We start from the raw sequence: 16,681 nt of genomic DNA on the forward strand, positions 1-16,681 counted from the left end.
CTCTCTCTCTCCACCCCTCCCCCCGACCCCNCTTCTGGGTTTGTCCTTCTGGGGCCCTCACCTGAGCAGAGGCTCAGGGCCATGGGGCCTGCACTCAGAGCCTGCGTGTGGGGGATGGGCGGCCAGGTCAACCTAGACCCCAGGGGGACCCAGAGTCACGTGAGGCAGGAGAGGCCTGGCCCCACTGTCCTGTATGGAGACTCGGGCAGACAGACTCTTCTAGCTTTGCTGCGACTCCCAGACCAGCAGTCAGGAATCAGCTCCGCCTGCCTGCGAGGCCGCCCTTGACCTATGATGGACAGGAGGCCCTGGGAGGGGGCTTCCGAACCGAGCGAAGCCACACCCCTGTCTCCTTGGGCTTTACTAGAGTCACACAGGGCAGGCGGGCCCCGGGTTACTCACCTCACCCAGGTCCCCAGAGGCTGAGAAATCTAGAGTGGGCAGAATTGAGGCGTAGGTTTTCGCACGGTGAGACAGGTGAGCGGCTGGGGAGGGTGTGTGCCACCGCGCGAGGTGGAGCCGCGCGAGGTGGAGCCCAGCCCTGGCCTGGCATTTGGTGGCAGGAGCTCCGTGCACGACACTGGAACTGAAGCCAGAGGCCGGCTTGGGGTGGGGGTGGGGCTGGGCCCTGCTTTCCTATGTCAGCTATGATGGGGTGGGAGTGGGGGCTAGGAGTCCCCAGACCTCCCTTCCAGCTGGAATCACCCGATCAGCTGAGGCTTTGGGTAAATGAGAAGCGACAGCCATGGCCCTGACCTCTGCGGTGTGGCTAATGAGGGCCTTCTGCTCTTGGGAAATCAATCCCCAAGCCAATGAGGCAGGAGGGCTGCTGGGCCAAGAGTGAGGGGCAATGCAGCTCCCCGAAGCTTAGGGCTTCTGTTCTGGGGGTGCCCCGCCCCCACTCACCCACACGGGCATCAGACTAGTGTTTGGCTTCACCAAGGGCTCTGAAGGTCAAGATGAATTAGTATGCACGGGCTTCTCTGTCAAAACACAGCCACAGAAGAGGTGGCCAGGTCTCCACTTCCCCGGGAAAGGGCAGAGTTTCCGGAACGCTGAGGGGATCTTTCTGTCCACACCGCGATTATGATGCAAGTTATTTGACCTCTCCATGCCCTACTATAAAATGGGACAGCGGTCCAGCCGCCCACCCTGGCCCCCTGTTGTTCAAAGGAACACGTGGCGCCTGCATCGCCTGCAGTGAGCAAGCAGGCGATCACGCGGTTACAGCAGTTGCTGGTGTTATTTGGCCACTCCGTGCTGAGGCCCCAGGCACGCCTCTGTCACCTGTGCACACCTGCGGGCTGGCAGACGGTACCCAGGCCCTCTGAGCACGGAGGAACGGCAGCCACACGGGAAGCCCAGCGGCTGACTGGCTGCTGGGTGTCTGCCCTAGAGGGGCCCACGTGGGTTCGGGCAACTCAGCACCATCCCTACTTCCGGCTCCTGCCTTCGGAAGAGGATGGCATTCAGTTCCCCAGATGGCCGGTGGGGGCCCCACACAGTACTGTCTGTGATGCTTTCTGGTTTATTTGTTTCCTGGAGCCAAAAGCTGACCGGGCCCATGCAGACCTGAGTCAAGGATTTCCAGCTTCCGGTGAGGGGACCACAGTGCCCTTCTCAGGCGGTGAGAAGACGGCTTCTCCCACTCCCTCTCTAAACAGTCTTTCCCGGCTCGTGTGCGTGTGTGTTTGTGTGTGTGTGCACACACGTGCACGTGCGTGCAGGGGCAGGGCCAGCGCGGACACGAGGCTCACCACCTGCCACGCATTTCTCCATGAAGTTTCATCCCTGTGGATTTGGAACTGGAAGATACAAGCTGGAAGAGAATAGACTCTGCCCAGGCCCCCTCGTCTCTAACCCACTCGCGGGGCAACTGGGGCCCAGAGAGGAAGATGGGCCAGCTTCCCTGGCCCCAGGAGCGGACACACGCAGATGTGACACACTCAGGCTCTGCCTTCCACTGGCGAGCTGGAAGGGCCAGTGAGGTGAGCTGGATGTGATATTTACTTGGCTCTAGTTATGGTATTTCTGGCGACGTGTACTGATTTCCAGAGAGGTGCGCTCACTTTTCTCGCAGATGTTCCTGTTGGCCTAAGTCCTATTCTCTCTCTTTTTATAGGGCTCTGGAAACATTTTCTTCGTAATAGCCCTGTAAGGGAGATGATCGCAGCGTCGAGACAACAGAGAGGGCTGGGGACTGTGGCAAACCCGAGACCGCGTGCCCAGTGTGAAGGGGAAGCTGCTACTTAGCCTGTCTGATTTTTCCAGGGAGGGGGCAGTACTGGCAGGCTTTCTGTTGTTCAAAAAAGAAGCCAGAATTCCATGCTCTTTTTTTTTTTTTTAACTTTTGAGAGAGAGAGAGAGAGACAGAGAGACAGAGCGTGAGTGGAGGAGGGGCAGAGAGAGAGGGAGACACAGAATGGGAAGCAGGCCAGGCTCTGAGCTGTCAGCACAGAGCTAGACAGGGGGGCTCGAACTCACAAGCTGCGAGATCATGACTTGAGCTTAACTGACTGGGCCACCCAGGCGCCCCCCACCCCCCCATGTTCTTTTTCATGAGAATTCTCCACATCTAAAAAAAGTTGTCAGTGAACATTAAGCAGGAAGCCCAATTGAGTCACTGCCCCACCAGTTTGCGACCTCTAACACCGGCGCCTGTCCAACCCTCGGCGGACAGATGGTACCCCGTCTCCCCACACGGATGCCCTCCTGCCCTGCTGTCCTCTGCCTCCTCCAAGCTTCGGCCAGCCTGGCCCCCCCTGCACGTAACATGCATCCCAGCTGCTCTGAAGGCTGCAGGGAGTTCACGTACCACGTCCAGGCCAATGTGACAGAAATGGCAAGGCCAGGGTCTGCTGGGGAAACATCAGGGGGTGAGCGGGAGGTGGGAGAGGGCAGCTGAGCACTCTGAGGAGCTTCCAAAATGCTAATTTCTTAGGAATGGGAAAGGAGGAAGGTGGCATAGCAACAGCTGGCTCTGGGCAGTGAGCAATCCTGTATGAAAATAAAACATTTTACAATCCACAACCGTGGCTCATTAAGAATGAATGGATCTAGTGGTATAAATAGCACGCTGCGTTAAGAAGTCAGGAAACAGCATATGCGTTTGATGGAAAAACGGCTGCCACGGAACTGCTTATTAGCTCAGTCGGCTGCAGCCCCGCACGGACAAGACAGAGGTCTCTGGTTCAAAGCTTTGGTGGGCCTTGTGGATTTCTCGACCTTGGGCCGTAGAATGTATCCCCATCTTGCCAGCCCTGGTCACAATATGGGGACAAACTCTGGACACACAGTAACAAGCCCACAGTGAGTTTCCTCCAGTTTCTAAAGCACAGTATCCTCTATAATACAGAGTATCCAATATACTCCACTAGAATATCCAGCCTCTGCTTGAATGCTCCCAGTGATGGGGAACTTGCTACCATGTCAGATACAAAACACCTAATTCTGTGGTTCCTGAGCTAGAGACTCAAATATTCCCCTGTTCTGTACCAGCTTTGCTTTGGGGGAACGCAGTCCTAACTAGCCATGCCGTCTATGATATCTGATGGGATACAGGCTAGATGCAAAAGGGGCCGCCTGGGTAGGAATGAGTTGGGCCAATCACCTCCCCACTGAGTATGGCTGTGGGGCCCCGAGAGCGGGGCCAGGAGGAGGGCATGCAGGGGTGAGGTAGGGGATGCAGCTGACCCGAGAGTTCCCTGAGGAGAAGGGAACGCTGCCACACTCCTCCTGCGCACGGGTAGTGCAAGCCTCGTCTCCTTGCCTGCTTCTGGGAGACCTTCCCCGCAGCCTGGCAGCAACGCCTGTACACGAGCCGCCCTGGGTGGTCTCTCTTCCTGGCAACCCAAATCCCCTTGCCAATTCTGAAAGGGGACAGCCAGTGTGCGTGGTGATCTGGGTACCAGTTTGCTCCGTACTGAACTCAGAGGGGAGGGGGATGGGCTGAGACTCAGCAGCCTCCTGGTGCAGCCGATAGGGGCCCCACCCCTGCCTCGTCCATCATGAAGAATCACTTTTGCCGTCCGTGGCTGCCCCACGGGCTGTCTGAACATCAGATGAGATAATGACCGTAAGCCACAGAGCTCTGGCTGTGGCAAACACAGCACCCAATGTACTGGACACGGTGGCANAGACTGCTCAACCCAAACGATCTTGAAGCTTGCTTTCGCTAGACTGCAAATGGAATCACAGCTGAGGATTTTTAAAAAATCGTTTAAAATTTAGTGAACCAAGGAAGGAGCAATGAAAGCCTTCTATTCTTCTCAAAACTGTCCAATTGGAACAAATCCAAAACCTTGAAGTACTTTTCTGCAACAGACCTTGAAGCCAACCCATGTGTAAATCTGGTCAAATCCATCGAGGAAGCCTGTGCTCTGTGTGGGGGATGGCAGAGGGCAGAGGGTGTAGGACCCTAGGGAAGAACAGTGACCCTGGCCCCAGTGGAAGATGGGAAAGTGAACTTGCCTCATGGCCACGGGAGCTCTGGAGGCCTGCTTGCGCCTCAGCCAGGGGCCTCTTGGGCCACCAAGGTTTCTCTGCCATCTCTGAGGGGATGGAGGTGGGGGAAATGGCCGTTTGTACCCTGTGGGTGGGGCTTTACGGGCTCGAGGGTGGAAGGTGAAATATGGAAAGGCCTCTGGAGCCCGGCCAGGCCACAGGGCAGTGGTGAAGCTTTACGCAGGGGTGCCCTGGCTCCCAGGCAGAGGCCAACACAGCAAAGCCTCACCCATCCCCAGGTCGGTCTCCCAGGAAGCCCAGCTCTCTGGCTCCCATCTGAGAAAAGTGCACATGTCCTAGAAAGCCCTTTGAACGACACGTGGACTCTAGACTTGGGGCTTCAGGCCCCCAATTTCAGGGGCTTAGCCCTAGCGGGGCAAGCTAGGGTACACCAAACATTGAGCAGGTCCAGGGCAATGTTGCTTCTGGTCAGAGCACTGGGGGCTGAAGAGAATAAGAAGCCCCATCGTATTAAGGATCCTTGCCCTTGGAGCCCAAGAAGTACAAAATCCTATCTGAGAATAATTTCCACAGGTGATGACTTCAGTCAGATCAGCTCAACTCTCTGTCTAGGTCTTGTAGGGAATTAGGTTCATCCAAAGCCCAGTACCCCTTTGAACTTTCTTCCATTCTTCATGGTGACTGATGGCTAGAACGCAGCAACCATCTTGTGACCATGAGGGAAAGAGCAAGAATTATAAAGATGTCTGTCCTGACATCACCAAGCTCTTGAACCAAAGTTACAGGTGCCTTCCCTAAACTTTCCAGCATGTGACAGAAAAAAAAAATATCTCTTCTTACCCAGATATGCCAGGTTAATATGTTACCCACCACCCCTACCGCCAGCAAATATCTTTGTACATGGCCCAACAGTGGGGATCCAGCCCAAAGAAGTCTGCAGGAGAGGTGGGCCTGGCTCTAAAGGGATTAAGACCCAGGAACCCATAGTACTGGCTCTACATTTTATCTCACAGGGGAACTGAGAGAGCCAGGCGTGTGCCAAAGCTGGCTCTATTCATTGCTGCCATGACCTTGGAGCAATGGCCTGCCAGGGAGAAACAGCGTGGGGCTCACTCCATTCAGATTGAGCAGGTGGGAGCGTGGGCTTTCCCAGAGGCATGCAGCTCAGAGCCGGGGCCATTCAGGTCGCATCCTGGGGAGGGGACGAATGTCCTGCCCTAAGCAAGCTGGCAGAGGGCTCACCAAGGGGTCTGCGGGCAAGTTCTCGGCCCAAATCAACACCCCATGTCCGGAAGAGGGAGAGAGTAGCAAACTCAGGTGGTCAGTCCACCCACCCTGTAGGGGCCTCAGCCTCGCCGGCCCTCTGTGAGATGACACAGCGGCAACACACCTCTGATCTTTCTCTAATACTTTCTCTGTGTTATTTTTAACATTAAGATCTTGAGTCTAGCTGCAGCGTGTTTCTGAATACACACGGAATGGGGTGGAAATCTAATTATGCTAATGCCAGTTGTTACATAAACCTGTTATTTTCCCACTGAATTGGAAAGCTACCTAATTTCAGTTTCTATAAATCCTTTGGTCTGTTATTTCTCTGTTCTGTTCTACTTATCTATTTATTTCTTCTTTAAGTAAATATTCTATTTATTCTGGTGACAAGGCTATACAATTGTACTGCTTAGAGTACCTTCAGAGTGAGCTTTAACATTTGGCCAGGCAGCACCTTCTACCACCTTCCCATTCTTTGGGCACCTGGGTGGTTCAGTCTGTGAAGTATCTGACTCTTGCTACTGGCTCAGGTCATGATCTCATGACTGGTGGGTTCAAGCACAGCTTCGGGCTCTGTGCTGACAGTGTGGAGCCCGCTTGGGATTCTCTCTCTCTCTCCCTCTCTCTCTGCTCCTCCCCCATCCTCCCTCTCTCTCTCTCTCTCTCTCTCTCTCAAAAGTGAATAAATAAACTACCTGGCCATTCTTAAAACAAACAAACAAACATTTTGGGGCACCTGGGTGGCTCAATCAGTTGAGTGTCCAACTCTTGATTCCGGCTCAGTCATGATTCCAGGGTTGTGGGATGGAGCCCTGCATTGGGCTCTGTGCTGGGCATGGGGCCTGCTTAATGTTTTCTCTCTCCCCACCTCTGCCTTTCTTGCCTGCTCACATGAGCTCTCTCTCAAAATAAAATAATTCTTAAAAAAACACATTTTGGGGGCATCTGGGTGGCTCAGTTGATTAAGCTTCTGACTCTACTCTTGATTTTGGCTCAGGTCATGATCTCACGGTTTGTGAGTTTGAGCCCCGTATCGGGCTCTGTGCTGACAGTGTGGAGCCTGCTTGGGATCCTCTCTCTCTCTGCCCCTCCCCTGCTCGTGTTCTCTCTCTTCTCTCTTAAAAAAATATACAATAAAAAGAACCACATTTTGTTAAGTTGAAATATAACTCCTATACATAAAATTCACCCTTTGGAAGCGTATGATTCCGTGGTCTTTAGTACATTCAGTAAGTTGTGCAATCATCAACACTGTCTGTTTCCAGAACATCTCCATCACGTGTTCTCTGTCCCCATTAGCAATCACTCCGTTCCTCCTCTCCCCAGCCCCTGGCATCACATGTCTACCTTCTGTCTCTATAGATTTGCCTGTTCCGAACATTTCATATAATTGTAATAATACACTACATGGCCTTTGTCTTTGGCTTCTTTCACTTAGCATAAAGTTTGCAACGTTTATCCGCACTGTAGCCGGCATCAGTATTTCATTCCTTTTTTTAACGTTTATTCATTTTTGAGAGACAGTGAGAGACAGAGGGTGAGTGGGAGAGGGGCAGAGAGAGAGGGAGACACAGAATCTGAAGCGGCTCCAGGCTCTGAGCCGTCAGCACAGAGCCCGACCCAGGGCCCAAACTCCCGGACCAAGAGATCATGACCTTGGCTGAACTCAGACCAATTGAGTTTGGTCTCAACAATTTAACCCACTGAGCCACTCAGGTAGCCCAAGCCTAACTAATATTTCACTGCATGATTATGCCACATTTTGTTTATCTAATGGATGATAGAAACGTTTGAGTCCATTCCTTTCTAAAAGCTCCCCTGGGAATCAGATAGGAATTATTATACTTAACTAATTTGGAGAGACCAAGATCTTTGTCTGCCTCTGTTTGTGTCTTACTTTTTGTCCTTTGAGAAGATCCTATAACTGTCTTCATGTTGGACCTGTAATTCTCTTTCAAAGTTTGATTCCAGGCATTTTATAATTTTTGCTGCAACTATGAGTGAGTTTTCCCACTACTCCTTCTAATTAGTCAGCAGAGAGTAAACTACTGATTTGTACTTACATGCAAACTTACTTTGTTTCCTGTCAGTTCCCAAATTCTCTTATTAATCCTAGTGGGTTTTTTAGTAGGCTTTCTTGGGTAATATACAATCATATCAATCTGCAAGTAAGAAAATTTCTTTTCTTTTTTTAAAGTTTATTTATTTTTTGAGAGAGAGAGAGAGAGAGAGAGTGAGCGAGCTGGGGAGACACAGAGAGAAAGGGAGACACAATCCCAAGCAGGCTTCAGGCTCTAAACTGTCAGCACAGAGCCCAATGCGGGGCTTGAGCCCACAAACTGGGAGATCATGACCTGAGCGGAAGTCGGATCCTTAACTGACCGAGCCACCCAGGCGCCCCTCTTTTCTTTTCTAATAGTAACGGGTTATTTTATTTTCTTGCCTTATTGCATTCGTTAAATACTACAAAGTACTGTCAAATGATGGTGGTGATGGGAATATTCTTGCATTTTGATAGAACATGGCTTCAGTGCTTTATCAGTGAATATAATATTTGGTGTTGGAGCTTTTTCCTTCTTTGGTAATTTCATCATATTTAAGTAATTTCTTTATTCTCACGTTAATTTTTTTTACTTAGCATATCTTTTTTTAATTTTGGAGAGGAAGACATTTCAAAGCAAGACAGGAAGCCTAGAAACCATGAAACCAGCAAAAGACATACTTGACATAAATGAAGAGAAATCGTTTTTCAATGGCAGAATACTGTGAATAAAGGCAAAGGTCAAACGACATGGAAAGTCAAGGTGAAAAACATTTGCAAGCCATCTAACATCCCTAACTCATAAGCAGTATCTACATACCAAGGAGAAAATAAACCACCTAATACGAAACGAGCAATGGATTCAAAGTGGAGGGGAGTGTACACCCCAATGCTGGCCACTCTATGTCGGCCTGGCCCTGAGCTCAGCTGTGGCTGAACGGGGCGCTACAAGGGCTGGGCTTCTATAGGCTCTACACTAGGCTGCAGACTACAGCTCTGACTCCAGCTGCCTGGCACCTGGGCATTGCTGATGGAGGGCTGGGGACGGGAGGCCACTCTAGGAGCTGCAGAAATGCTAAATGTTCCCCAATCATCAGGGGTATGGACGGAATGGTCCAGTGATGTCACAGTGCCAGACTCGCAAGGCTGCCGGCTGGGGGCTGTCTGCTGCTGGGAGTCTGACGGCCTCGAGCCCAGCTTGAGAAGGGACCAGGACCTAAGGAACCAGACAGCAGCCCCTGGCAGCTTGGAGGGCTTCCCAGACAGGTAAGGCAGACCGGGCCCCGGGGCTGCCGCAGACTTGACCTCCAAGCCACGTGTACCAGCAGGAAGCCACAGAAGAGCAGGCCTCCCCTAGCCGCCAGGCTCAGGACCAGCTGTGAGGAGATTCTGGTTGGCTGGGGCCTTTGATCTCCCACAAGTCTCCCGAAGCCAGTACCTCTGTGAGTACACGGCCATTTCCGGGATGGCCGGGGGACCCGAACTCCATCAGAAGGCACAGACCCTGGCTTCTGGACAGGCAAATTGGAGAGGACAGCCATGGGGTCAGGCTCGGAAGCAGTTCGGGGACAGTTGGCTCGTTTGCGGCCCCCTGGTGCTTTGGTTCCCATGACGTAGACCCTCCCGGCCTTCCTCCTACGTCCCCAGCTGTGCCTCCTTTGTCTCCCCCACCAGCTCCTGCTCTGCCTTCCTCCCGGGACGCTGGGTTTCCTCAAGTTTGGTCCTGCCCACCACACGCACCCCACGTACTGCCGGTGTCTGCCTTCCCTGGGTGTGTGCAGACACCTCCCGGGCCTCCCCAACCAGCCTGGGGCCCTCAGCCTTCACGGTGCCCACGGGTGAGACCCAGAAGTCTTCTGTCTGGGCCACCTCTCCCTGCCTGGGGCTACAGTGTGGATCATCCCAGGGCTGCAACGCACCGGCCTGGGGTCTTGGCATGAAGGACGCGCTGCCTTGTGCTCCAGGAGCATGGAGGCTTGTGACCCAGTCTGCAGAGGGGCACCAAGTTCACACGGGGGGCCTCCACGTCGCGTGGCCTGGCCGCAGTGCAAACGTGGTTAGCAAACCGTGCTGCTGCAAGCGTGTGGGCCGCTGGCCCTCTCGCCCATGTAATTAAAAGGCCATCTGGGTCTGCAGGGCTGAGGACATACAGACTCTAGCCTTCCCGTGGGGGGGTGGGTAGTGTGTGAGCACGGGTGTGTGTGAACGAGTGTGCTCTGCGGATGTGAGCAGCCCAAGGGCCTTCCCTGACCCAACCCCTCAAAGCAACATTCTATTTCCTGGCTGCGGCTCCTCCCTCGGCCTGAAGGACACAGATGCACCCTGTCAGGGCTCAGAGGACAAGACCCGCCTTTTGGTCCCAGCTTGGCCTTAGAGCAGCTCAGGAAGTCCATCCTCCTCTCTGGGCCTCAGGCTACGCACCTATAAAATGGGGTTACAAAGTACCTGCCCCGACTGACCGCCTCTGGAACTCTGAAATAAAATCCCGAACATTAAGCACCGTGCGGGCTGTGGAAGGCCACCGCCCGCAGCAGGTGCTGTTATCACCAGTGGGGCTGAGTGCCTCTCTGACCGCTGCAGCGCTGCCTCCCCAAATACCAAAGCGCCCTGGGCACAAAGTCATTTTGCTCATTAGGACCAAGGACGTCAGGAGTCTTCCCTTCCTGAGATGTGAGACGAGCTGGGAGAAGAGATGGAGCTTCGGAAAGATACACTTCGATACTTTGCCAAAAACCCCAATGGCTATCACATTTCTGCAAAGATCCAAGGGCTCACGGCATCCCTGCCCCCAGACTGGTGCCTGTTTGGGGAATGGCCTCCGGCGGACCCTCCCCCTGCGAGCCATCACTGTGCTAAGGCGCCCACATGGGTGCAGGCGGGGAACTGGGGGCACGCAGGGGATGGAGCACCAGCATGAGCCACGCAGATGGCGTGGCAGACGCTGGCGCGGTGCCCATGGCACTGGCGGCGGGCTGACGGCTGGACTGTGACAGCTGCTCTCCTGGGAGACGGAGCAAAGGGGACTTACCTCTCCCTCGGGCCCACGTGTAGATGCGACTTGTCTCGGTGCTTCTGGGCTTTTGCTCGGTGGGCTCCATGGGCAAAGGTCGGAAGTGGGGGTCATCGGCCCGGCCGGGGGTCTTCAGTGGCAGGATGTACTTGGGGAGCCCTCTGTAGAACCAAGCCCCTGACCTCTTCCAGACCTGGCAGGGGTGACATTTGCTTAGAGCAAGGGACCTAGAGCAGCTCCCTGTGCCGTGCCCCCCATGGGCCTGCCCGCCTCTCCTGCTGCGAAGTTGGAAAATGCTCAGCACCTTGGGCATCCCGAAAGTGCTCAAGAGGTGCTTGCCCCTTCCCTCTCAGCTCTGGGGCAGAGCAAGCGACAAGGGGCTAGAAGAAGGGGTGGGGGGGCTGAGTCACAGCACCGTACTAGACCCAGAGCTTCCTGGGGATGAGACTATCTCTGAAAGCGCAGGGGTGGGAAGGCCCAGACCTCAGAGGGCCCCAGATTAGCACTCATATCTTCTTAAAAAAATTTTTTTTAATGTTTTAATTTATTTCTAAGAGAGAGAGAGAAAGACAGCATGAGCAAGGGAGAGGCAGAGAGAGAGGGAGACATAGAATCTGAAGCAGGTTCCAGGCTCTGAGCTGTCAGCACAGAGCCGGACGCAGGGCTTGAACCCACGAACAGTGAGATCATGACCTGAGCTGAAGTCAGACGCTTAACCAACTGAACCACCCAGGTGCCCCCCCCAGATTAGCATTCAGAGCAGCAACAGAGATAAGGTTTCTGAACCCTTAATGCCTACTTCAGAAAACACCAAGTGCTCCATAATCTTTTGCATCGAAGGAAATACTTTCGAGGTATTTAGAAAGAGGAGTGGGACAGTGTGAAGGAACGTGACCTTCTCAGAGAAGAGCGAGCCGTGGCGGTTCAGAGCAGACGGCCCTGGGTTTGAACCCTGGGTCTATCACGCGGCAGCTGTGAGATCTGGACACATCAACCTTCCAGACCCTCGGGTTTATCCCCAGCAGGTGGAATGCAGGAAGAGCATCTGCCTCACAGAGCAGCCATGAGGACTAGACTCTCGAACAAACATTAAGGCCCTGCTGGCCAGTGTAGGGCACCGGGCAGCCACTCAACAGGCCTGATGCACATGACCATCCCTGTCACACACCCCCCCTCACCCCCCCCCNATAAATAAATAAAATAAAAATAAAAATAAAAATCAGAAGGCCAGGATAGCTCAGTTGGAAGAACATGTGACTCTTGATCTCAGTGTCTTGATTTCGAGAACCGCGTTGGGGGTAGGGATTCTTTAAACAAACAAACAAACAAACAAACTTAAAACAATATATATAGAATCTCAAGCTCCATCCCTGACTTCTGAAAACAGAATCTGCATTTCATCAATAAAATCAAAAGGACAGAGGCTGTCCTGATTCTTTATGGGACAGATTTTCCTAATCCTCAAACTTCTTCGGCATATTAGTTCTGGGGGATGTTAACATGGGCTGAACCAAAAAAAAATAAAATAAAATAAGGTTTCTAGTCACGTACACTTGGGAAGCCCTATGTGAAATCAGGCATCACTGCAGGGCTTCTCAGAGCCTTTAATATGCTGATGTACACAGGGTTCTTCAACAGCGCCAAAGAACGTGTGGTGCTTCCCACTTGAAGTGTACTCAGCAGGTTTTCCCCAGAGAAGCGCGACCCTACTAATCGGTGTGCATAGACCCAGCCCTTAACTGTGCAGCACTGAGATCCCTCAACTATCATATGTCCTCTCTTCATGCTTCAGAGTACTAGGCACGGGGCCACTGAGTCTGAACCCTGTCCCTGGCTCCAATCACTCCCCCTCCCTCCCAGCTACCCTATGCAGAAGAGCCTGCTTTTGAGCAGCACTTTAATAACACAGTACCCATCTGGTGGGATGAATGCCTTGTGGGTCCTCCTTTTATGTTTTATTTATTTCTAGGAGAGAGAGAGAGAGAGAGAGACAGCGTGAGCAGGGGAGGGTCAGAGAGAGAGGGAGTCACAAACTGAAACAGTCTCCAGGCTCCGAGCTGGCAGTCAGCACAGAGCCCGACACAGGGCTCGAACCCACGAACCGTGAGATCATGACCTAAGCGAAAGTCGGACGCTTAACCAACTAAGTCACCCAGGCGCCCTTGTGGGTCCTCCTTTTAAAAACTCTTTCTGGGGGCGCCTGGGTGGCTCAGTTGGTTAAGCATCTGACTTCGGCTCAGGTCATGATCTCACAGTTCGTGGGTTTGAGCCCCGCGTTGGGCTCTGTGCTGACAGCTCAGAGCCTGGAGCCTGTTTCAGATTCTGTGTCTCCCTCTCTCTCTGACCCTCCCCTGCTCACACTGTCTCCCCCTCTCTCTCAGAAATAAACATTAAAAATTTTTTTAAATAAAAAAAAAACAACAACCTTTCTGAACCTCTCATAGAGTCTGCTATAGTATATATTTATTTGAATTGGTAGCATGTACACACAGTAAAAAATTCACTGGGTGCAAAATTAAAGTCTCCTCCCTATTCCCAAAGGCATCTATCTGACGATTCAGTTCTTTGAGGAGCTCTGTTATTATCCCCACTTTCCAGATGGGAAAATTGAGTCTCCCACAACTTAAGCAACTTGCCCAAGGCCAGCCCACCTTTCTGTTGGCCTCAAATCCACACTGAAGGCCTCGGGGTCTCATGCCAACAGTTTACGGATGCAAAGTAGAGGCTCAGGAAATGTGGCTGAGTGCTGAATAAAGCCTCGGCGGGTCAGACATCATCAGGGACTCCTCAGAGCTGCTGAGAACAGTTGGCCAAGCCCAAGAGGCCACGGGGGGCCGGCGAGGGGCTCCCTCAGCCTCCCTGTGCTCCGAGAGCGCCTGTGCACCCACGGGTGCCGGCGTTGCCTGGCTTCCCCTGAGCACACCAGCCTCCTGCCCCCCAACGCGGGCTGGGCCTCGGGGGGACCAAGTGAAGCAAGCCCTCAAGAGCCATCTGTATACCCTGGCACACACATTTTTTTTTTGAATGATCATGTAGATGCAACCTGTGTACTCACCCCCCTTCTGCCCGCCACTTAACTATAGATAACGGCAACTGTCTACCATCACTTTTTAATGGCTTCATATTTGGATTTATTAAACTTAATCAAACCAGCCCTCCACTGATAGGTATTTATTTTATTATTATTATTATTATTAATGTTTGTTTATTTTTGAGAGAGAAAGAGAGAGAAACAGCATGAGTGGGGGAGGGGTAGAGAGATAGGGAGACACAGGATCTGAAGCAGGCTCCAGGCTCTGAGCTGTCAACACAAGCCTGAAGCGGGGCTTGAACTCCAAAACCACAAGATCACGACCTGACCTAAAGTCGGATGTTTAACCGACTGAGCCACCCAGGTGCCCCAGAATCTCCTTCCTTTCTGAGCTGGAACGGTGTCCCATTATCGGTATGTACCGCACCTTACCTAGCCATTCATCCACTGACGGACACTTGAGTTGCGTCTCCCTTATGGCTGGCCCTTTCGCTTGTGGAGACCACAAGTCTGTACCATCCCCAGAGGGAGGGCCGGGGCACTTTGCTCACCATTCTGTCTTCAAGCTCCTAGCACAGGCCTGGCACATGCTAGGTGCACAACAAACACCGGCTGAGTGGCTAGATGGGCAGCTGTGGGTAGTTTGCTGGAATGTGTCCCAATCCAGAGTTGTCACCTTCCCCTGGAAGTGGCCTGAGGGTTTCACCTGAGTTCTTGTAATTAATCAAATGGATTTAATGTTTCAGATTAAAAGAGGGATAAAGAAGAAGAGCCTAGCAGGGTGTGCTGCAGTGAACCCCCCACCCCCACCCCTGTGCCCTCCCGGCCCCGCCTCACCCCTCATCAAGCGCCAGTGGGACCCACAGCCCTGGCTCCCCTGGCGCATCGTGGCCAGTGGGCCCTATGCCCTCAGCCTCGCCTCCTGCGGCAACGATCCACCTCCACCCTTTCCCTAGGCTTAAAAAAATACTGATCAGTAAAGCGCTTTTGGGAAATAGGGTAAAGAGCCCAAGATCCAAAGTATGAGGCTGAATTGCACAAACATGCAATGTGTTTTTGGTAGTCAATCATTTTTGACCCATAAATCGCCCCCATTAATTTCATATATTCACCCTGACATTTATGCTCAGCAGGGCAACGACCCCACGGGACTGCCAGGCCTGCAGCATCTCCCTGGGGTCCGGTGGGTCCACTGTCACGGGGGCTGGGGTCTGTCTGCCTCTCTCGTGTTGGCCCTGCAACCCGGGCGGAAGGCTTGATGCGGCCGCAGTGGGCAGAGACCAGAAGAGCAGAAAGTCAGTGATCCTCCAGGCAGAGGAGCCGCCGTTCCTGAGGTCCTGCGGGGGTGGGGGTGGGGACCAGAGCACACAGGTGCCTGACCCGATATGGAGGGCACACCTGGGCAGGGGTGCATGGAACACACTATTTGGGAAAGCGCCTTCCACACAGGAGAGCAGGACCACTGAGGCGAGGGGTGAGGGAGCCCGGCTGGGCTGACTTTCGAGCTGCCGCCCCCCCCCCATGCCAATCCCTGCACATCTTCAGAGCTTCTTTCGCCTCTCTGCCTGCCCCCACCCTGCAAAACGCACCCCAGTAGCTTTTAATCCTGTGATCCTGCTCTGTGCATCCAGGCCTGACGCCCGCTGCCTGGCCCCGCTGACACCCTCCCCAAGAATGGTAGCGGGAAAAGCCCTCCACAAATTGGAAAACCTGCACTTTCTAGAGAGCCCTGGGATTCTGCAAAGCCCCACTCTGTTCCCCATGTGTGGTTTGCTGTGATAAGGCCGGCAAAGCAGCCAGCCTTGAAAATGCCGTTTAATAAGAAAAGGCCCACATGGCTGCCGTGGCCCTTGCAGGGGTGGTCGGTGGCACTCGATCCTCCCCGTGGCACTCACTACTTTGTGCTCTGCTTCGAGGTTTCCATTAGGATTGCAGCTCACGCCGCCCTAACTGCAGATACTGATGGATATTAGCCAAGCTGTTCCCAGGGAATTTTAATTACCATGATAACAATCGCTAATCACTGGCATTGCCTAAGTGGCTGTGGCTGGACAAGGTGGTGACTGCCAAGCCCTGTTGGAAAGAGGAGGCCACGGGGGAGGGTGGGCCAGGGGACGCCTTCTGAGACTGAGACCGCTGTCCCTGCCCCTGACTCCACCCCGTCCACATGTTACCACCTCTCCCCGTCTCGGTGCAGGGAGCGCACCTGCATGAATTCAGGGGAGGCGTCCACACCTGGATCGGAGCAGGGGTATAGTCTGTGGCCCTTGCACGCGCTGTGCCTGCCCTCTGAGGTGTCCTTCATCCTTGTCCCCCACCAGGCAGTGACACTGCCCACAGGAGGCCTTCTGTGCCACCTCGTGCAGAACCAGAGCCCCTCTGCCGCGCTCCCGGAGGCCCCTGCATCCCACCCAGCCAGGAAGCTGTGAGGCCCAGGGCANAGAATGCTGCTGGCTGACAGAGTAAAGGAACGAGCGAAGAAGGTAAAGCAAAGACATCATTCTCAGGGGGCAGAACTCGGGACTCTGTCTTCAGGGACATTGTGCTCTACCTGCTTAACACGCTCCAGGCTGGCCCAGGCTTGACAAGCCACAGGATGTGGCCTGTCTTCTTGCAGAAGAGAGGTCTTTTTGCTTACACTTTGGTCATTTTATTTTTATTTGTGTTTTTTTTAAAAAAGCTTGTTTATTTTTTTTGAAAGAGAAAGAATGAGAGAGCGAGTAAGGGAGGGGCAGAGAGAGAGGGAGAGGGAGAATCCCAAGTAGGCTCTGCAGTGTCAGCACAGAGACTGACGTGGGACTCGATCTCACGAACTGTGAGCTCATGACCAAGCCAAAGTCGGATGCTTAGCCAACCGAGCCACCCA

General features: G+C 53.3%; 1 protein-coding gene across 4 annotated transcripts in view; it reads right to left on the reverse strand.

Moving 5' to 3' along the window:
- RPH3AL (rabphilin 3A like (without C2 domains)) overlaps positions 1-16,681 on the reverse strand; it is a 117,883-nt gene that overhangs the window by 14,612 nt on the left and 86,590 nt on the right. For all 4 annotated transcript variants that reach the window (XM_077749714.1, XM_077749711.1, XM_077749713.1 and 1 more), the window contains one exon: positions 10,803-10,977. In XM_077749714.1, coding sequence (XP_077605840.1) covers positions 10,803-10,977 — 175 coding nt within the window. The remainder of the gene's footprint in view (positions 1-10,802; positions 10,978-16,681) is intronic.

This window comes from Crocuta crocuta, unplaced genomic scaffold, assembly GCF_008692635.1.
Source record: "Crocuta crocuta isolate KB4526 unplaced genomic scaffold, BGI_CrCroc_1.0 scaffold149, whole genome shotgun sequence".
In the NCBI taxonomy this organism is placed as follows: Eukaryota; Metazoa; Chordata; class Mammalia; order Carnivora; family Hyaenidae; genus Crocuta; species Crocuta crocuta.